General features: G+C 39.3%; 3 protein-coding genes across 4 annotated transcripts; 2 read left to right on the plus strand and 1 right to left on the minus strand.

The window, feature by feature from the left end:
- The first annotated feature begins 1,129 nt into the window (after positions 1-1,129).
- LOC116601392 lies at positions 1,130-3,796 on the plus strand. Its single transcript, XM_032362139.2, has 2 exons — positions 1,130-1,432; positions 2,037-3,796. The coding sequence occupies exon 2, from the start codon at positions 2,047-2,049 to the stop codon at positions 3,247-3,249; it is 1,203 nt and encodes a 400-aa protein (XP_032218030.1). The 5' UTR covers positions 1,130-1,432; positions 2,037-2,046; the 3' UTR covers positions 3,250-3,796.
- LOC5517641 (alkaline phosphatase) lies at positions 3,257-13,777 on the minus strand. Of its 2 annotated transcripts, none has more exons than XM_001637668.3 (8): positions 13,585-13,773; positions 10,898-11,230; positions 9,766-10,008; positions 8,727-8,969; positions 7,811-7,957; positions 6,348-6,455; positions 5,720-6,007; positions 3,257-4,183 (listed from the first exon to the last, which is right to left on the minus strand). In XM_001637668.3, the coding sequence occupies exons 1-8, from the start codon at positions 13,637-13,639 to the stop codon at positions 3,963-3,965; spliced, it is 1,638 nt and encodes a 545-aa protein (XP_001637718.1). In that variant the 5' UTR covers positions 13,640-13,773; the 3' UTR covers positions 3,257-3,962. The 2 variants fall into 2 exon arrangements, with proteins under 2 accessions (XP_001637718.1, XP_032218029.1); XM_032362138.2 differs by lacking the exon at positions 3,257-4,183 and adding an exon at positions 4,440-4,765 and having other exon boundaries at positions 13,585-13,777.
- A 4,233-nt stretch (positions 13,778-18,010) lies between these two features.
- On the plus strand, positions 18,011-21,449 carry LOC116601415. The gene is made up of 4 exons (XM_032362182.2): positions 18,011-18,142; positions 19,708-19,903; positions 20,704-20,848; positions 21,311-21,449. Exons 1-4 carry the CDS (start codon positions 18,037-18,039, stop codon positions 21,398-21,400), a joined length of 537 nt encoding a protein of 178 aa, XP_032218073.1. The 5' UTR covers positions 18,011-18,036; the 3' UTR covers positions 21,401-21,449.
- The last annotated feature ends 498 nt before the right edge of the window (positions 21,450-21,947 follow it).

Raw genomic sequence — 21,947 nt, forward strand, 5'->3', positions numbered from 1 at the left:
GAAGTGATCCCCAAAAGTACCCCAACTGATCCCGGGACCCGAAACAATCCCCAAGAGTCCCCGAAATGAACCCCAAGGAATTACAGTAATGGACAACTAAAGGAATGTGTAAGGATTGGCTTTCAGTTTTAAAAACATATGAAACATTTAGCTTTGTTTGTGTTATTAAAAGGAAATTTACATTAACTAAAACTATAGTATTAAGATTTTTATATACGACTGCGGGGAAAATACAGTGGTTGAGTCAGAAATTGGGGTCAACTAACAATTCCTGTGATAGTAATTTGAGGAGCCCGGCGTGGATAAATCATTTTTACATAACAAGCCATAAAAGATAGTCTTTACAGATGGGACATGCTGCTTTACATAGGAAGCGAAAAGTTTTAAAGTTATTTTTTGGTATGTTTGTTTCCGGTAAATGAAAGACCTATCATATCATGAGATCATGCCGGGGTGTACGCACGACTACATGAGGAAATTCAAAACTCACATAATATTGCTTTCACATCTTCTTAATATTTTGCATCGGTAGTAGAAGGGTTGTTCGAGTGTATTACTCAGTGTGCTTTTGTCATTCCATCTTCTCGGCCAAACCGGCTGCCTAAAATGTGTCGGTGAATATTCGCTCGTGTGAACAAGGATTTCGTGGTGAAATACATGTTTGGTTGTCAGATGAATATTAATTTTTAGGGGTGATGTTTACCGGAAATGAGATTTATAGTGTCGGAGTCATGTGTCGGAACCGCAAAATGTTAAGAGTGTGATGGAAGGTCAAAAGTTTGGTTGATCTGAGCAAAGCTGTGCTATGTTTATGCTATATTCCTTACAGTAGCAATTTAAAGTTGTGTATTTGTTTTGGACTCTGTTTATGGGTTTAACGCCGGGCAATGTAATAAATAAAAGTATTGTGTTGGAATTTAATATTTTTAAGTCACGTTGTTTAGAAACCGAGTCGCTGTTAACCCTTTATTATGCTTCAAGAATTGCAAGTATTTCTTCTGCTTTCCCTTTGTCCATTACCGTAATTCCTTGGGGTTGATTTCGGGGACTCCTCGGTATCGTTTCGGGTCCGAGGATCAGTTGGGGTACTTTTGGGGATCATTTCGGGTCCTGGGATCGTTTCGGGTCCTGGGATCATTTCGGGTCCTGTACAGAACTCTGACCTACCGCCGTAACTCGCCATACAACACATATAACCCTACTGTTCCCCAAGTTCATGCTCAAAATACTGAGTGAGAATAGCATTTACAAGGAGTATGAGATTATTACGTCTTTACACCGATGGACTTGCGGCTTACGATGAATTTGTGTGCATAGAATAAGTTAATCCAGTCATAACTAAAGAAGGACGTAGCGACACAATTGAACGGAGCTAAACTGGATTCTAGCCTGCGAGACACAAAGAAGTAAAGCATCGGTACAGATCTTAACGGTGGGTAGTTGCTGAACTTAAAGCAAGATGGGTTGTTGTGTAAAACAAATCATCTCTTTTCTTACGGTTAATTTAATCGTTCATTTGTAAGTAATAACTGTGTGACAATGATGGCCCCTCTGTAAACGAAACCTGATCTGGTCATTAAACGCTTTTGCGCGGTTGGAATTTCTTAGATGAATAAATGCGATACTTTTATCGGTACTGCAGTCATCTTTGTTCAACAGTGAATTATTATCTCAGAATGGTTTTTTCCCAAATAAAATCTGTCAACCTGTGAAATATTTTACTCATAAATACAAAAGAGAATTTTTTTGAGGGGTGATTTTTTCTAGTCATAGACCGATATGCAGAGAGAAATAGAGGAAGTAGTTATTTTTGCCGAGGCGCGGCTTCAAATTCTCTAGCACAGTGGTTATTTTAGGCCCCTCCCCCCGTGCTATGTCCGGTTCCCACTTGTGTTGAGGTCGTGTATGCCCGGTTCACACTTGCGCTGCCCTTGTATATGTTCTGTTCCCACTTGTGTTGCGGTCGTGTATGCCCGGTTCACAAGTCATGGACACAAAACGTAATAATAAAAGAGCTATTTCATTTTTTTTTCTAGGTAATCCAGCATGATCAGTTTTCTACGAAGTGTCTTCGTCCTCAGCCTTGGCCTAGGCCTCGTAACTATGGCAACTGTCACATTTTACTTTTATCTAGCCAATCAGCATCCATCTCAACACGTCATCTCTCTAGACTACCCAGACGACTACAGCACTATCAAGGACACTGATCTTACCTACTCTCCTTTCCCTAGCGACAAAATCCTGAACATTACCACCCAGCTGCTACCTCATCCTCGTAGTCACGTGGTCACCAATAGCAGTCACGTGATCACTTTATTCGCGTGTGCTAGGGGATGCGCCCAAGAAAAGAAGTACGGAATCGTTTACCAGTACTTGAAGATTGTCCTTGTGTGTCAACATTTAGACACGCCTGGTTACTTTTGTAAAACATGGAGCTGGGATCCGGCGAACTGGACTCTGGAATTTTCGGATGTGCTCGAACCACCAATCGTGTATAATGGCTATCTTATTTGCGCATATCCGATAAAAACGGATCGCGTTCATCGAATAGTACACGTTAATGGAACAATAGAACTTCCAGGATGCAGCCCAAAGAGGAACTCATGTACAACGATCGACCCGTATTTCGATACACAGTTGCGCATGCGCATAAATTGGAGTCCGTGCTGTCGTGCATTGAATATCAAGTTGCTTAGCGACACCACTGACCTATTTGAGGCTCAGGGTGTAAGATACGTTTTAATTGGTGGAGCGTGTATATCGGTTGCGCGGGAAAATGGCAGTTTCATACCTTACGACACAGACCTCGATATGATGATCTTTATAAAAGACCGCGAAAAATTGCGAAACGTTACTGCGCATGCGCTCAGAAAACTCGGGTATTACTTGACGTGGCATCGTCACGGCTCGTACGTACGATTTTGCGTGAATTCATTCTGTGATGCGCACATTGATGCGTGGTTTTACGAGTTTTTACCAAATAATCGAAACAGGGTTCGCTATCACGGTATGAATTGGTGGGAGGTGCGTGAGGGAATGATTTTCCCAACCAGCCGGAGGTATTTTGAAGGGAAATTGTACAGGTTTCCTAGAAAGCTGGAAAGTTACTTGGATCATGAATACTCCACGGGTGTGATGGCGGGGTACAAGAATTGGAGGGACGTGTTTTTATGTAATTATAAAATGGGACGAAAGTGTACACATTACGCGGAGGCAGTGAAAAAGAAGAAAAGAAAGAAATATGAGTAAACACTCATTTTAACCTTACACCTTTATTTAAACTTTTATAAAAAATAATAATAAAGAACGTACTACATAGGTGCGGTTATGCTCTAACATTATGTTATATAATTACAGTAAATGTTGGAAAATTCGCGGGTCTTGGGGTCCAAGGGTTAAATCCGCGATTTAATAAACCGTCAGCGGGTATTTTGTAGTTATTTTGTATGTAAATTAGTAGTATTTTGGGGGGTCAAAAAAACCTCGGGGTCCAAGACCTTAGATCGCGAATTTTCAGGTTCGCGAATTTTCCGGTCGCGAATTCTCCATTATTGTTATTACGGCGCTTTTACACAGGGAGGTTATGCTAACTAAACTAGTAACCAATTGTGAACGCGTAGACTTTGCGTGTGATATTTCTGCTCGACTTCCCACGTATACTGTGAAAATACAGCACTACACTACACTACTTAGATACAGTCAAAACGGTTATACCAGTCAAACCAGCTATATCTCGTTTTCCTGGTAAAACTACTACACTATACTGCTTAGATATAGTAAAACTCTTTACACCGTTTTCTCTCTCCTGGTAATACTTCTACACCCAGCCTACTTAGATATTGTAAAACAAGTTATCATATCTCATTCTTTTGGTAACATTACTACACTATATCTAGTTAGATATAGTCAAACCAGTCAAACCAGTTATTCCATATCTCGTTCTCCTGGTAACAGTAGGTGCATTAGTAAAGCACTAAGCACGTGACAAGTGCGGCAACAAGAGGGGCGAATAGTGCGGTTACCATGGCAGCAGATGCTGAAGGCCCCCCACGTGCCTCGGGCTTGGAGCACGTGCCCTGTTTACTGCTTGACAGACACAGGGCGTGGTCCATCACGTGGAAAATGACATTCTGCTCGACCACGCCCGTCAATAGATGAGCCCACGGTCCGCGTGAGTATATGCCTGGGAGGATATGGTTTGGTTTAGTGTTAAAATAATGTTAAAATCAAGGATATTGTCTTCGTATAAGTTCTTCAATACTACTAAAAATGATTGAGCCCTGTAAAATAGAACCCCAAAAGAAAACTTGAACCAGGGAGTTCGAGTTATCTGAGTATAGAGATGGCTAATGGATTAGTATCAAAAAACTTTAAGTAAGTTTGATTTATCGCGGAATTAAAAAAAAACAAATGCTGCTCCTAGCAATCAATGACAATCGTTTTTCTAATTGGTCTAAATGAGCCTGGGGCGAGCGTACGGGAAATCTGAAACGATATGAAAACTTTAAATCCTAGGCCTATTTTCAAAATGGCGGCCAGCAAAATGTAGTTAACATCAATTTGTGCAAGTTTACGTGGAAATTTTCGCCAAAACTGTTGTAGGAGGAAAAATAGCTTCCCATAGGCCCCCCACGTGCCCCGGGCTTGGAGCACGTGCCCTGTTTACTGCTTGACAGACACAGGGCGTGGTCCATCACGTGGAAAATGACATTCTGCTCGACCACGCCCGTCAATAGATGAGCCCACGGTCCGCGCGAGTATATGCCTGGGAGGATATGGTTTGGTTTAGTGTTAAAATAATGTTAAAATCAAAGATATTGTCTTCGTATAAGTTCTTCAATACTACTAAAAATGATTGAGCCCTGTAAAATAGAACCCCAAAAGAAAACTTGAACCAGGGAGTTCGAGTTATCCGAGTATAGAGATGGCTAATGGATTAGTATCAAAAAACTTTAAGTAAGTTTGATTTATCGCGGAATTAAAAAAAAACAACAAATGCTGCTCCTAGCAATCAATGACAATCGTTTTTCTAATTGGTCTAAATGAGCCTGGGGCGAGCGTACGGGAAATCTTTGACGATATGAAAACTGTGACGATATGAAAACAGGCCTATTTTCAAAATGGCGGCCAGCAAAATGTAGTTAACATCAATTTGTGCAAGTTTACGTGGAAATTTTCGCCAAAACTGTTGTAGGAGGAAAAATAGCGTAAAAATGATTGACGCGGACTTCAAAATATAATGTCCTTATAAGGAATTGTCCGAGTAAGCTAGAAAAACGGCAGTTTTACAAGCAAGACTGATTAATATGCAGAGCTATTGTTATATTTTGCGGTGCATTTAAGTTCTCATTGACAGAGCAAAAAATGGCAAGTTTTCCCAAATAAAGTCTGGTTAACTTCGGTAAGCTTGAATTTAAGCATAGAGGTCCCTTATCATATGTAAACCAACATATCAAAAAGTATTTTTTCTAATGGATTTGTCTTCGCGATATGAGGCTTGAAGTGCAATTTTCAAATGTTCAAAGTATTAATTCTCCTCGTTTTTAGGGAGAAGTCGGGCTCTTCGCTCGCTGATATCTAAATTTCATATCTTCTAAATTTCTTTAAAATTCGGAATTAAGCTTTTGGTCAGAGGAGCTCCTTGTACTCGGAATCTTGAGCTTATATATTAAGAATAAAAAAATTCATGCCATTTTTTTTTTTGCTATGTCGTACTCACCAACATCCTGACTTCCATGAGCCTCGTCATAATCATAACCAATGTACAGCGCTTGCTGCTTGAAGTCCTTAGCTCCCGTGTCCACCCCTGTGAGGTTCGCCCTTACCCCCTTGACTGCCCCCGGTCCGTTCATGTAGCCCAGGATGGTATAAGGCTTGTTGTCATTCAATGCAAGCTTCACTTCACCGTCCTGCTTCATTAGTCCAAATATGGGGCTATTTATATCCGGGTACCCAGTCAAGGTGAACACGTGACCATGGTCAGCGGTTGATATAATCAGTGTGTCCTCTGTGTGAGATAGTACGGTTATAAGATATTGTTTATTTTTTGTCACCTTTTTAATCTCAAAGGGAAAGAATAATTGGGCTAAAGAGCGGGCATGTTTTATTTTCTTCTTTGTTGACACTGAATTTTTGTTTGGATGCTATAATTATGCTATAACTATGTTATATTCATTGTGCTTTCTTTCACTAAAGCAAAGCAAGAATAGTTCATTTGGGAAGGTAGAACGGAGAAAAAGACTTAAAAAGCATCGACTGTAAACACAATTGGTGTGGCTTTTTATAGGGCAAGAATAAGTTAGAATTATTAATAAAATCACACTTTTTGAAGAGCTGTCAAATATCACCTTTGTCCGTCATTTCGACCGCCTTTGCAACACCTTCTTCCAAATTCACGACCTCATTAAGGGCTTGGCGGGCGATACCATTATGATGGCCGATGTCAATCAATCCAGCTGAGAAATAAATGGCAATACTTTAACCCCGTCCCCAGGCTTCTCCTTTGTCAGCACTTTTTCATAGGCCCCATGATGCAACGCGGTCATATTTTATTATAAAAATGGCAGGTTGGTGTATTGGGTAAGTGGTAAATCAAATGTGACGTCACTAACAAGATCCCACGCAGCGACAAGGAGCCTGGGGACGAAGCTAGTAATACTTTTTCGGTAACGTTAGTAGTGGAGGATTACCTTTGACAGAATATATGGTATTTGATATATAGAATTTGGAAATGGTATATAGAAAACTTATAAAAACAAAGCAACTGCAAAGAAAACTAGACAAAAAAGAAGTAGAGAACTACAGTAGTAAGACTTGAGTTGGAGAAGTGCAAAAATCATTTAGTAAAACTAGAAAAATAGAATTAGAAAAAAAAAGATTAGCAAAAATGGAGTCAGAAAACAGTAAAACGGAAAAAATTGGAGCTATTCAAATAAAAGGAAATGAATAGCCAATCAACCTAAGAAGAAGACAGAGTATTCGTACCATTTGTCTGTTTAAACAAACCATTTGTCTGTGTAAACGTACCATTTGGCTGTGTAAACGTACCATTTGACTTTGTAAACATACCATTTGGCTGTGTAAACGTGTCATTTGACTGTGTAAACATACCATTTGGCTGTGTAAACGTGCCATATTTGGCTGGGTTAACATACCATTTGGCTGTGTAAACGTGCCATTTGGCTGTGTAAACGTACCATTTGACTGTGTAAACATACCATTTGGCTGTGTAAACGTGCCATATTTGGCTGGGTTAACGTACCATTTGGTTGTGTAAACGTGCCATATTTGGCTGTGTGAACGTGCCATATTTGGCTGTGTTAACGTACCATTTGACTGTGTAAACATACCATTTGGCTGTGTAAACGTGCCATATTTGGCTGGGTTAACATACCATTTGGCTGTGTAAACGTGCCATTTGGCTGTGTAAACGTACCATTTGACTCAGTAAACATACCATTTGGCTGTGTAAACGTGCCATATTTGGCTGAATTAACATACCATTTGGCTGTGTAAACGTGCCATTTGGCTGTGTAAACGTACCATTTGACTGTGTAAACATACCATTTGGTTGTGTAAACGTGCCATATTTGGCTGTGTAAACGTGCCATATTTGGCTGGGTTAACGTACCATTTGGTTGTGTAAACGTGCCATATTTGGCTGTGTAAACGTGCCATATTTGGCTGGGTTAACGTGCCATATTTGGCTGGGTTAACGTGCCATATTTGGCTGGGTTAACGTGCCATATTTGGCTGGGTTAACGTACCATTTGGCTGGGTTAACGTACCATATTTGGCTGGGTTAACGTACCTTCAACAGCGAGGAAGAAGCCCTTGCCATTGTCGTTGTTCTTAAGGATGGAGACAGCCTTCTCCACCATTTCAGCTATGGAGGGTTCTCCTCCTACATCCTCGTCACGGTCGATTGCGAATTGCATGTGGCTGCTCTCAAACATACCTAGACAAAACGGTATCACGTGGTCAAGCACGATGTTGGTAATGTTGAACTTGTCAGCTTGTTGTTATTGTTGAGAATGATTATGAGGGTGAAATAAATATGGGACGACTGCATATTGATGTTGGTGGTGGTAATGGGGAAGAAGAGGAAAAATGATGATGGCCATAGTGGTTATAGTTATGAAGACAATAATTATGTGCTAGTGGTTTTGATGATATGACAATAGTGGTGAAATAAATATTGCACGACGGCAGATATAATGAGGATGATTTTGGTTATGATGATGATGATGACGATGATAATGGCGGTTGCGGTGGTAGCTATGGTTATGGGGAAGAAAATAATGATGATTATGATTCTCATGATGATGATGATGATGGTTGTGGCAGTAGTTATGATGATCGTAAATTTGATGATGATGATGATGGCAACTATGATGATGATGATGGACGATGACAAATATGTTGATGATGATGATGACGATGGACGATGATGCTTAGACACGAGTCAGTGTGTATCGGAGTAAGGCGTTTGTGCCCACATAGATACTTGTGCTATTTAAATGCAACACGTATTTATTCATCTATTAATCATGTGAAGCATATAATTCACCCCATTTGTGACCCTTCATGGGAAAACGTACACTATGGTTTTCCGTGCGGCAATACACATCTGACACACGGAACTCCTTTCCGTGCTCACGGAATTTCAGAGCCATAGTGTACGTTTTACCATGGAGAATCACATTTGCCTTATATTCGCGTTTTACCTAGAAAATGTTTGGTAGTTTTGGGATCTACTGCGTCAAATTGGGTCTTGTTCCAGGCGTAGACGGACCCCTCCCTCTTGTTGAGCCACTCCTGGATGAGGTTACGCCCATCGTACCGCTCGCCTGTCTTGTTCACGTGTTCAGGATCACGTGTAGTGTTCGGGAGAAAGCTTCGGCGACCACCGCCCATCACGACCTCGATACCATCACCCACTGAGCCTTGGAAGTCAACTAACTGTTGAGCTTCATAGAGAAGGGCAGAATTTGGTAAATTTGAATGGGTATCCTACTCTACCCATAATGCACTTCATGGTTGTTGTCTGCGTCATCGATAACAAATCTAAATGAATCATTTCATCCAAAAATTAAATATCAATCAAAGTCGAAAAGAGCCTAAGGCGATCGTGTGGGAATACAAACCACACTTCTTTATTAATGTGGCTGCCTTCAAAATTTTAATAAAAGGTAAACTCAGATTCCTGCATTCCGTAAACACGTGCGAATTATAGTACAAGACATCATCGATTGTTCTATATGCGAAGCTCTAAAAACCTTAAATATATTACACCATAAGGGGATAAATTACGGGAATATATGATATCCACTTCAGAATTTGATAAATGTTTTTACTTTCGCTGACCTCCAAGTGGAGCGGGGTACTTCTGTACACAGAAACCGAGTACCGCTGTTTCTTTATTTTAAAGCCAGTCGATCCGATTTGCGTGGTTTTGTAGGCAATAAAAACCCCATGCTTGTGAATTAAATCCGTTTGAATCATGCTGAAATTTAATCCACCCTACTATAAAATCGACTCGATTATATTTCTACGATATCAAACAATGCTGGGTAAGTTATATTTTTGAAAATGGTGGGAGTTCTAAACATTCAAAACAAAAACAAAACAACAGTGTCACGCAAGTCGGATTCACGGACACGCCACGCTCTATTTCAAGCCGTCGCTAGGCCTAATCGATGGGCGCGCGTACTGCGGGCTCACTAAAAAGAGGAGGGTGTCACGTTATTTATCAATTTAGCTCACCCATATCCTTGCATGAAGTATTGCCGTATCCTCTAGATACCATTTCCTTGTCGCTTTCCCAGTACCTGCTTGCGGAGTGCGCGTACAAGTTCGCGGGTGTCGCGTGTGTTAGACGCATGGAGGTAATAAATCCTGTTGCCATCCCGGCTTCCTCTGCGAGCTTCAGTATACTGTCGACCTTACGGTCCTCGGTGAGTGTCTCGCATTTATTGGTCACGACTTCTTCATTCACGCCGATCATCGCTGAAAGGGAATGAAAGAGGATCAAAAGAACATGAGAGAGTAGAATAGAATGGTTAGTCAATTTTAATGGACACATAATGCATTAGTTAAGAGCAAGAACATAAAAGCTAGCTTTTGATCTCGTCTATCCCTACTCCTCCCCCCTGCAACATAGTCTGATCCCCTCCCCCTACTTTGTCTCACTCTCACCTGATCTCTTCCATATCTCCCCCTCCCCTCCATAGTACAAAGTTTTCTTCTTTCCCCTGCCCCTACCTTGTCGCGAACTTACCTAATCTCTTCCATATCTACCCCTCCCCTCCCAAGTACATAGTTTGATTCTATTCCCTCCCCCTATCTTGTCTTACTCTCACCCGATCTCGTCTATATCTACACTACCCTCCTCTCCCCTCCCAGTACATAGTTTTATCCCAATTCCCTCCCCCTATCTTGTCTTACTCTCACCCGATCTCGTCTATATCCAGGGGCGTAGCCAGGGGGGTGGCCCAAGGGGCCCGAGCCCCCCTTTTAGCAGCCTAAAATACAGTAAATGTATGAGACATTATCTAAAATACAGGAGAAAATGCCTTGAAAGAGCCTTTTGGGCCCCCTCCTGTTAAAAATCCTGGCTACGCTGCAGATATCTATAACTATCCTCCCCTCCCCTCCCAAGTACACAGTTTGATCCTATTCCCCCCTACCTTGTCTTATCACTCTCACCTGATATATTGTCTATACCCCTCCCCTCCCTAGATATATTGTCTATACCCCTCCCCTCCCTAGAACATAGTTAATTCTATCCCCTCCCCCCCTACCTTGTCGCAAACTCACCTGATATCGTCTATATCTACCCCCTCCTTCCCTAGTACATAGTTTGATCCCCCCTCCCCATATCTTGTCTAACTCTCACCTGATCTCGTCTTGACACCAGTAAACATAGCATTCGCAGTTCCTGCCGAGTCCGACCCCTGGCGGTTCGTGGTGTAAGTCTTCGACAATCCAGTATACGGGAACTCCTCGTAGCTTAACCAACCCTTCTCACCGACCTGCCCTTTCAGCTGTCCTTTCAGAATCCGACCAGCAGTGTTGGTATTGATATCGCATCCATCTCCGACAAAGATGATTAGGTTCTTAGCCGGCTTGGTGTTTGGGCGTTGGAGGAGGTGCTTCTTGACGGTCGAGACGCCATCTTTGAACCATTGGTTGTTGGACTGCGAAGCAGGTACATCACCTGAACAGAGAGCTAGAAAAACAACAACAACAAAAGAGCAAGTAAAACCGCAACAAAAATAGAGCTAGTAAAACAGCAACAAAAATAGAGCTTGCAAAACAGCAACAAAAACAGAGCTAGTAAAACAACAACAAAAGAGCAAGTAAAACAACAACAAAAGAGCAAGTAAAACAGCAACAAAAATAGAGCTAGTAAAACAGCAACAAAAACAGAGCTAGTAAAACAACAACAAAAGAGCAAGTAAAACAGCAACAAAAATAGAGCTAGTAAAACAGCAACAAAAATAGAGCTTGCAAAACAGCAACAAAAACAGAGCTAGTAAAACAACAAAAACAGAGCAAGTAAAACAACAACAAAAATAGAGCTAGTAAAACAGCAACAAAAATAGAGCTAGTAAAACAGCAACAAAAATAGAGCTAGTAAAACAGCAACAAAAATAGAGCTAGTAAAACAGCAACAAAAATAGAGCTAGTAAAACAGCAACAAAAACAGAGCTAGTAAAACAACAACAAAAGAGCAAGTAAAACAGCAACAAAAATAGAGCTAGTAAAACAAAAACAAAAATGGAGCTAGTAAAATAGCAATAAAAGAGAGAGCTAAAAAATAGAGTTAGTAAAACAACAACAAAACAGGGAGCTAGAAAAACAACAGAAAATACAGGTAAGCGTCGATATAATGATAAGGCGAAGGGACTTGAAATAACCGTTGTCATTTTTCTAAATGGTAAAAAAACCTTTGACGAGCGCGCGGGAATCGGTGATAATCTTAAACGTTAAGGCTGGGCCGGTTTTCAAGATGGCGGTCAACAAAATCGTAGTAAACACGAATTACTGCAAGTGCAATTTCTCGACGTACACTGTTCTAAGGAAAATAAAAAGCGATTTAAGAGAACTCCCAAGTAAGGTATGTAATGTCCTAGAAATAAAAAGACATTGGCGCTGTTTGCATTAGACAGGTTTAAAATGTCTAGATGTCAAGAAAAAATTACTGAGATTATCGCAAAGTGAGAACATATAAAATTTATTTGCGTTATTACTAGCTAAATTTACGTTCCCTGGTAACAAGTGTTTGATGACGGGGCGAATGAATAACTATCAACCTCCGAAAATCTCAAGGCTTGAGATTCTTTTTTTTTTGGGGGGGGGGGAAGGGTGGGGTATGCCTTTGCCGTAAGGAAAGCTCTCGCACACAAATCCACTTATCTCATGAGGATGTTAGATACATTGCGCTACGCAAGGAAATTATTGTTTTTTTAAATAATTGATGATGGTCTCTTGAAAAAACATAATATCAATCAATGGCTGTTGTTTTTTAAAGTCTAAAAGAGCCTGGGGCGAGCGCGCGGGAGATCTGTGATATCTTAAAATTAGGGACTAGGCTCCATTTCCAAGATGGCTGCCAGCAAAATCGTAGCAAACACGAATTTCTGCACGTTCACGTGGACATTCCCTACCTACAAAGTTCTAGATCGATAAAAAAGTGAAACAATAATTGAAGCGGAGTCCCAAATATGGTTCGCTCCACTGGCCTCGATTTGATTGTTTCTGACAATGTAATGCATAAATTTGTCGGTGAGTTGGACAACCCTCAGTGAGCACAAAAATACAGTGTTCGTGTGAAATGCTGGCGAGAGGATTACCCTGGTTCCAGAGCCTCGAACGTCTCTCTATTTAGTGGCCAGCGATCTCTCTATTCTGTGGCTCAACCTCGCTGGCCACTAAATAGAGAGACGTTCGAGGCTCTGGGACCAGGGTACGAGAGGATCGAACTCAATCGAAATTTTGACAACACTCGACAGCACCAGCCAGCACCTCCCAACAGTGTTCAAACAGCGCCCGCGTTGCTGGGCAACATCTTGCCAGCGTCTGAAAATACTAAACGTTATTTACACAAGAGGCTTTAGGCCTTATGATGTTACTATAGAAATTTCGTTATAGCACGCAAGGGATGACATGCTCGATGACCCAGCGGTCTTTTGCGGCCGAACAAAGAATATTATATCGAGTATCGTGTCTGTGTCAATCAGTACCAAAAAAGATTACACACAGTTAGGGTAAATTTCGCAAGAAATCGGTCCATTTCTGGTATGTGTAGACTCACATTGACTCTTTAAAGCAGAACACTTTTTTTAAGAAGGTTCCGTCTAAATTTTATTATGGTTTTGATTTGGCATTTGTGTTTGGATCTAAACACATTTAATCGTGCGCTCAGAAAAGACTCAAAATTCCGCTCATATGGACAAAATAGCTCTGAACAAACTTCTTTCTTTTAGATGGATATTGGCTGATTTTGCTCTAATCTTTCCTTATTACTCTGCAGCATGCATTGCCAAGTTATTAGAAAATGCTAACGTGGATTTGACATACCTGTCAGAACGACCAAACAAAAGGCGAACACTAAAAGGGTATCCACACGAATCATGCTGTATACTGCTCGCAAATCCGTTCTCCCTTTCAACGCGGGGTCTTTTGCTGAGTAGATTCTGGCGGGGTTAGGCTAGGGTGCGCATGTCTGCTACGCTTCACAAGTTATGTTAACATTTGCGCACTTGAGTGCTCAGTAGCGTAAAAAATGATAAGATGACGAAATGACACGAAGCTTAAACTTTCTCGGGGCTGGGGGTGAACATGTAAAAGTGTATATGTGAAAAAATGATAGGATAAAAAGTTTATTATTGTGAAGTTTTGATGAATGCTATAGTAGATATATTACGAAGATGCTATATATAAAAATAAAAAATAATAACGGGGCAAAATAGCAGAGTGTACCTGCTGGCTAGTGTCAGTCCATGAAAATAAACAGTCCGTAAAGATGATTAAGATTCCACAAATCATTGTTCTCAGAAAGAGTCGAATTTTTGGTTCTTTTGTGACATAATTGTAAGTGCAAATCCATTTATAAAAATGTTTAATTCAAATCAGATATGTATTTAATTTGCCGATTCTGTGTCAATTGAGTTTGAGTTAACTTAATCAGGGTTATTGGAGAATGACCCTTGAAATTCCACACATACAAACACATCAGATAAGTAGATTGGCAACGTTTTGTGACTCAGATTGTGACTCAGATTTCGACGACTAATGCACGCAGACAAGCGAAAACAATCCTCAAGTAGTTATAACACTGCTAGCTTCTAGTGTTTTGGGCCTTTTATCGCGTGCATTGGGAAAAGGGCCTTTATCGATTTCGGACCTCCTGTGGCGTGATAAAAAAAGATCAGGGGCCTGAGAGGGAGGGAGGCTACATCTACTTACGATTACCCCTTTTGCTGTTGGGAATTCATTTGTGCCAAAAGTCACATCGATAGCGTGTATTGTACGTTCATCAACATCGCACGAAACATCATTTAGCGTGACTCGACTTTCAATAACAATAATTGAATATTCGTGAACATTCATTAGCATTAACATACAATGCACGTTAACGATACAACGTTTGGCACAAATGAGTGCCCCTTTCCCGTTATTGAACAGCAAAAGGTGTAGTAAAATAGAAACTAGACCTGAAGTGACCGGAATATAATTTGAATCATCCGAAAGAAGGGTAATTCTGAAGTTTTAGGAACCAGGATCACCACGGTTTGAAGACAGACAGAAACTTACATTGAAATGAATCTGTCTCGCTAATGTCACGCACGAGACTGTAGCTCATGTCACACAAGTAGTGCACTTTTTTAATCTCTAAAATCTCGACATCTATGAAATAAATAAATTACTAAATGGAAAATGATTTTTATGCACTCGTTGATGTGTTGGGATTGAAGCCAATCAAGTGCAGTGAAAAAATATCGTTCGTCCAATCAGAACCGCGAACGACTTTTCTTCACGGTGAAAAAACATCGTTCGCGCCTCTGATTTACTGAGACCAGTGAACGAATGAAAGTTTCTGAATATCTTTCAGTGAGTATTTCTCAGTATGTATATAATAAATATATTAATTTTTTCGGGATGCGGTATCCATCAAATCGCGCGCTCTGATTGGCTCTCGTGAGGTCCGGTAACCTACGATCCGGACCCCGCGATACCGGCCCGCTCAACTCCAAAGCTCGAAATAGTAAGTTGATTTGTAAAATGACCATCGAAAACTGGGTTTCTACTTCCGAAGTTATAGATCTTTACCTTAAAACGGCATTTTATTTGTTATTTTATCTAGAATCATTCACTTTACGAAAAATCGGCTTCAAACTCCCTGTGTTTTCACAATTTCCCGCCATAATGATTTTGCAACGCGCGCGACAATTTCAAGTTTGCTGAAAGTTTATTTGGGACAGAAAAAGCAGCAAATCGTCTCTTCATACGAAGAAAAACGACAAATCACTCTAGTAATCTACCTGCATAACCAGCTTAAACGTATCCACATTCAAGAGAAGTTCTTTAGTGACTATATGTTATCCTTGTGGAGGATTTACAGCGAAAGAAGACATTTCTACGATCAATTCGAGTTGAGAACGACGTATCAATCTGGACTAAATTATTTTACAAAATTGTTGGTCAAAACTCAGAGAATTTCTTCCTTGGAGGTTCTGTATTTCTGGAGGATTTAAAGCGTTGCGTGGAAATACAAAATGGAGTTTATTGAATGATCATGAGCGCACAAAATGTTCACGAACAACGACGAAAGTCAAAGTGAAACCTCGCCGTAAGCCGTAAGCCCGTAAGGTAAACAACGTTGGAAATTCTATTGAGGAAAAAATAAATATGTTATTTACCAGCTACGGGTCGGCCTCGGTCAGTATTTTCAAGACCTCGGTCACGGTATTTCACGATACGGACCTGGTGAATTTAACATATATATACTATCCGCAAACTTTTTTTATGTGCTTTGACGATCAAAAAAGAAAAAGAGAACAAGAAAGCTTAATACTTATTCTCAGAATCTGCTTTAAAAAAAAAACAACTTTATTAGTTAACGACCGCTTGGACCGCTTGGTTCTTTTCTCTGCAATTGTGATTGAAGCAATAACCAAAAAAAGCAAAAAAAATAACAACAACAACAACGAAACGACGGCGACGGCGACGACGAGACGGCGACGACGACGACAACAACAATAATAATAATAATAATAATGATGATGATGATGATGATGACGATGACGATGACGATGACGATGACGATGACGATAATGATGATGATGATAATAATTAAAATAATAAATAATAATTAAAATAATTAAATAACAAGTTCGAGGGATAGTATAGTATTTATATTATATAATATATATCGCAGATTTCACCACATTTGCAATATGCTATCTTTATTCCTAACCTTAGAGCTACCTTTTCTTTTTCGTGAACCCCGCGAATCTGTCGTATGAATTATGGCACGATAATTAGGATATAAAAATTGACCACTTTCACATCCTGGATTTATCTATTATTGTCCATTATAGGCTTTAAACTAACTATTTCATTCATTACCTTATTACATTTGCAGGTTAAACCATTTTACATTTGCGGGTAAAACCTTATTACATTTGCGGATAATTATAAAATTTGTGCCACATTTGTGCCAAAGTTTACATCGATAACATGTATTGTACTATAATCAAAATCACACGAAACATCATTTAGAGTGACTTGAATGTTAATAACAATTATAATTGAATATTCGTGAACATTCATTAGCATCAATGGAGAAACAAAGCAATTGGACATTCAATTCGGATTGAACGAACATTCTTTTGCGCGTAATGGAAATTCAATTAAACGTTTGTATAATTAGTAGCGTTTATTGATTATCATACGAAATTCATTAGTGCTTTTAACATAAACAAAGACAACCAAACAAGCCTTTGTGGACAATCATATTGTCAGTTTGCACTTTAGCAGCATGAGTTTTCTTCTCGTATGTATAGATATTGAAGAAACATGCAATTAAATAACTTCTTAGCCCATTTTTTTTATAACTTATTCGCTCTATTTTTTACCTCTAGCGCTAAATTTAAATGTCGTAATGTGCGAGTGTAAAGTAAGATTACTAACAATTTCTTATACAACCTTCATACTTGCTAGCAAGATTTGTTTGGAAACTAGGGCTTCTTAGCGTATTTATTTTACGAGCCTATTGTTGATGGGAATCAACATTTCTAGCCAACGATTTCCAACACCTTCTGGGCCGGGTTCCTAGAAAGCAGGTTAACGCTAACCTAGGGATAAAAGCCCTTTATATTCAATCAAAAGTCTAGGAACCGGCCCCTGGGCCTCCGTCATTGAAGCGTTTTCATTAGCCTCAACTGGTCAACTCTCAAATGGTAAGTCTCCTCTGATCTTAAAATTAGAAAAGGCAATTCCATCCATCCAAATCTTTTCACTTCAGTGAAAAGTCCATCTAAAATAATAGCATAAGGCTAATAAAGTTATAGAACAATATAGAACAATAAGATCAAAAGAGTAAAAAAATATCCACAACAAAGATGCAATGAGAAAAAAAAACAAGTTTTGTTCCATATGCACATCTGGGTTTGCTAGATTGTTGAAATGTCTATCACCTGTCACTTTTTTGGTTGATAGAGAAACTTCTTTCATTACCTTGTGAACTCAGCCTTACCAGTTTACTGTTGCTAAACCAAACGTTCTAAGCTCATTCAATAAACATTACATTCATCAGGCAGCAAAAGTTTTAGTTTGTAGAATCAGCTTTATTGTTTTACTGATATCTTTGTTATGTTACACGAAACGGGTAGCCGTTTGTGATTGAGCAATATTAGATTGTATAAAGAATCTGATTGGCTATCAAATTTTGAAGTCTCTTCCTGATTGGTTAGTGAATATGCTTACAATGATTGGCTAAAAGTACTATTTAAGCGGAACATGGTTTAGATGTTTTATAGTGAGGTACGTCAGCGGAAAATGATGCTCAAGCAAATTTGTGTCTTGGTAGCATTCTGCGTCTTTTCGGCGAAGGCCTTAAAGTGGAAAAACTGTGGTAAGGTTTAATCTAATACTAAACAACGTGAAAATAATACTCTTCAAGTAATCCTTTTTTATTTTCTTCGCTAAATCTCAGTAGAAGAATAGTCGCGACATAAAAGCTAAAACATAAGATTCATTTTCACTAGACGTACTCTGGGCACATGCGATAAACTATTATTTTTATCTTTTGTCTTATATAATAAAGACTATCGTTTTCTTTTTAAGTTCAGCTAATTCAGAGTAAAAAAACAACTCCCTTTATTTTATATATTTGGAGTGGTCTGTTACTGCTCTTAAAAGATACAGCTGGAGTAAAAACTACTCTTTCAACACGAGATGGCTGGAGTAGTTTTTACTCTTCAAAACCTACCCCCCCCCCCCCCCAAAGGAGTACTTTTTTACTCCATTTCTTGACCATCTGGAGTAAAAATAACTCTTTTCACTTGAGATAGTTTGAGTAGCTTTTACTATGCTAAAATTACCTCCCAGACAAGAGTACTTTTTACTCCATTATTTGACCAACAAGAGTGAAAATTACTCTTTTTCTAATAAACATTCGATACTAATTCTCAGCAGAGTAAAACTTACTCCGTTAAGGGAGTAAACAAAAAAAATACTCCTCAGTGGAGTAGTTTTTACTCCAATAAAGGAGTTAAAATTACTCCTTTAAAAGTACTCCATCGCAAAGAGTAGTTTTTACTCTCTGAGTGGAGTAAAAATAACTCCCTGAAACTAACAGTGTGTACCGACCTCGCATTATTCGTTCTAAAGTGTAAGTGTAAGTGTGTTTCTAAAGAGTAAAGTGTGAAGTTCCACTAGGCTTTTTGTTGACGGAATTGGTTTAACCCTCCTTGGGGAGGCATCGATATTCTTCTGTGATCACACTTTTCACAGTTTCCAATACCTTATTATAGAAAATGAAGGCTGGTAGATATTAACGTCTATTAAATGTAAACGCGAATTTGAGTATAACGTATTCAGATAAACTACACCAACACAGATCCAAAAAGATGGCAGGATTTATTTCTCAATTTACTACTCGGAAATAATTATCTGATGCCAAAAAAAAGACATTTAAACGTACGTGAAGCTCCTTATCAATAAACACAATTGTTTTAAAAGTCGTTGAATTTTGTTTTCGATATTTGATAACATTCAGTATTAATTAACGTTTTCTAAATGAACGCTTGACTTTATTAAGACATTTCAAATTAACATTTAACTTAATAAAGGCATATTTAAATAACGCGGGTTAATTATGTGGAGTGTTAATTTCCTATAATAAGGTATTCCGTAAATTATCTCTAACGGTTTCCAACAAAAATCCTTGAAGCGTTCTCATTGGCCAACAATAAAATAGGTTTCCCATCAGCCACTGCTTTCTCTCTGCAAGGCACTGACCAATCAAAAAGCACCAAATGTCATGCTCGAAGATCCAGCCTGCTTTGCGGGCACACGAAAGGTCACCCAAATGTATTACCCATTCATTTGAATGACGAGAGTTCGCAGGAATATTGAATGCAGTAAAATTAACTAAACTATTTATTTCTATTTATTTTTCACTTTATTTTAATCCAGATAGCAGTGCCCCCGTCCAGATCAAGGTGGTAAGTGTAAGTCCCGAACCCATCTCGCTCGAAAAAGGAAAACAGATAACATTTTCAGGAAACTTCGTGGTCAACAAAGTCACCGGGAACAGCTACCACCTGGAAATCAGTAGGCTGTATAGGAAGGGATGGCTTTGGTGGACACCAGTACCCTGTTTTGGCCTGTGGTGAGCATTAAAGGGTAACGCATGCTGTTCAATTTATCGATGGTTCAAATGATAATGTAAAGATAGACCCCAAGTTAAAGACTCCTAGTTAAAGACCCCAAATTATAGATTCCTAGTTAAAGACTCCTAGTTATAGACCTTTAGTTAAAGACCCCTAGTTCAAGACCCGTAGTTAAAGACCTCTAGTTAAAGACCCATAGTAAAAGACCCCAAGTTATAGATTCCTAGTTAAAGACTCCTAGTTATAGACCTTTAGTTAAAGACCCCTAGTTCAAGACCCGTAGTTAAAGACCTCTAGTTAAAGACCCCTAGTTTAAGACACCAAGTTATAGACTCCTAGTAAAAGACTCCTAGTTATTAGTTCAAGACCCCTAGTTCAAGACCAGTAGTTAAAGAACTCTAGTTAAAGACCCCTAGTTTAAGACACCAAGTTATAGGGGGGGGGGGGGTTATAGACTCCTAGTAAAAGACTCCTAGTTATAGACCTTTAGTTAAAGACCCCTAGTTTAAGACACCAAGTTAAAGACTCCTAGTAAAGACCCCAAGTTATAAACCTCTAGTTAAAGACCTCTAGTTTAAGACCCGTAGTAAAAGACACCAAGTTATAGACTCCTAGTTAAAGACTCCTAGTTATAGATTCAATCGAAGGTATCGCGATAGGGTTCTCTATTAATTATCCGTTGGAAATTGCTGCTTTGATTGTTATCTTAAGTGACTGCTCAGCTGCTATTAAACAATTCCAATTCACTGTTTGTACGGACAGCATCCTTAAAGCAAGTGTATGTGTGCTTTTACCGCAGCCCATCAATTGATCTCACTTGCAAGGAGCTATCCACAATCAATCCCGCTCAGAAAGAACAATGCCCACTTCCTGTCCAAGCTCACTCCATTCCCAAACAGACCATAACCCTTCCATCCATCCCTATTCCTTCCTTCCTGACAAGTGTAAGTATTATCATCATATGACAGCTGTCATAAATCATGGATTACAGCCTAGTGGCTGAAGAGGGAAGAGAGTAGTTCGTAAGGTAATAAAACTATCTTGTTATCATAGCTCATTTTCACGTTCGAAAATCATTATGGATAACGTTACAATCTATATAGATAATCACCATCATAAAAATTATAATTATTTGTCCTATTTTACTCTTTTTTTTTAAAGATATGGTAAAGATGATGATGAATTATAATGATGATGACTTTGAAGATGATGACTATTATGCTGGTGATGGTAGTGATTATGATGATGATGATAATAATGATGATGGTGGTGGTGATGATTATTTTGCTGATGGTAAAGGTGATGATGATAAGGATGATGTTAATCTTGTTGGTGATTGGACTAAACGATAAGAGAATCAATTTATATGACAATTGGTGTTTCAAGTCTGATCTAATAATCCACAGGGTACATGGAGCGCAAGGTTTGACCTTAAAGACAACGTGGACAAGTCTAGAGTTGCGTGCGTGGATGTCGAGGAGGTGACACTTACTTGAAACAGCGCGTATACTTCTGCTTAATGAAATCAAATACAATTCAAAACAACGGCTGTTAGTGTGATATTAACAACTCTCCTATCCCCTACCATATGCACTCCCACTCAAACCCCAAAGACATCAATTATCACAAACGCCATCGCTATCGCCATCAACACCATTTACCACCATCATCTTCAAAATCAACACCAGGGGATGGGGGATCCAAGACCGTTTTTTCCTTTCGGACTGACATTCTAGGAATGAAAAAAAGAAATAAAAATTTATCCCCGCCTTTGAATAAAGAGTTTAAACAATACATACAGAGAGTATTATTTCTAGGTACACCAAAATATAAGTGAATATATTTAACAATTATATACCGAGCAGCGTGGGGAGTTAGTACAAAAAAATTTACGTGCAACTATGGCGCGACAGGAATCGCGGGTGGCCCAGGATGTTAGCGCTTCAGCGTATGGGGCCTCTTGCTATAGATATCCGTGCCTCACTTCACCCAGAGGTAGGCATGCAGCTTGCTATAGATTCCCGTGTATCACCTTACCCAGAG

The sequence above is a fragment of the Nematostella vectensis genome, chromosome 5, assembly GCF_932526225.1.
Source record: "Nematostella vectensis chromosome 5, jaNemVect1.1, whole genome shotgun sequence".
Lineage (NCBI taxonomy): Eukaryota > Metazoa > Cnidaria > Anthozoa > Actiniaria > Edwardsiidae > Nematostella > Nematostella vectensis.

Bases quoted from the DNA above. Each gene is read 5' to 3' on its own strand.
- LOC116601415 (XM_032362182.2), top strand. From the start codon at position 18,037: ATGTTTTATAGTGAGGTACGTCAGCGGAAAATGATGCTCAAGCAAATT. The intron at 18,143-19,707 runs GTAAGGTTTAAT...ATTTTAATCCAG, and splicing joins CTTAAAGTGGAAAAACTGTG to ATAGCAGTGCCCCCGTCCAG. The intron at 19,904-20,703 runs GTGAGCATTAAA...CTTTTACCGCAG, and splicing joins GTACCCTGTTTTGGCCTGTG to CCCATCAATTGATCTCACTT.
- LOC116601392 (XM_032362139.2), top strand. From the start codon at position 2,047: ATGATCAGTTTTCTACGAAGTGTCTTCGTCCTCAGCCTTGGCCTAGGC.
- LOC5517641 (XM_032362138.2), bottom strand. From the start codon at position 13,639: ATGATTCGTGTGGATACCCTTTTAGTGTTCGCCTTTTGTTTGGTCGTT. The intron at 10,009-10,897 runs GTGAGAGTTAGA...ATTCCCTTTCAG, and splicing joins TGGTGTCAAGACGAGATCAG to CGATGATCGGCGTGAATGAA. The intron at 6,008-6,347 runs GTGATATTTGAC...TATCTCACACAG, and splicing joins GGTCGAAATGACGGACAAAG to AGGACACACTGATTATATCA.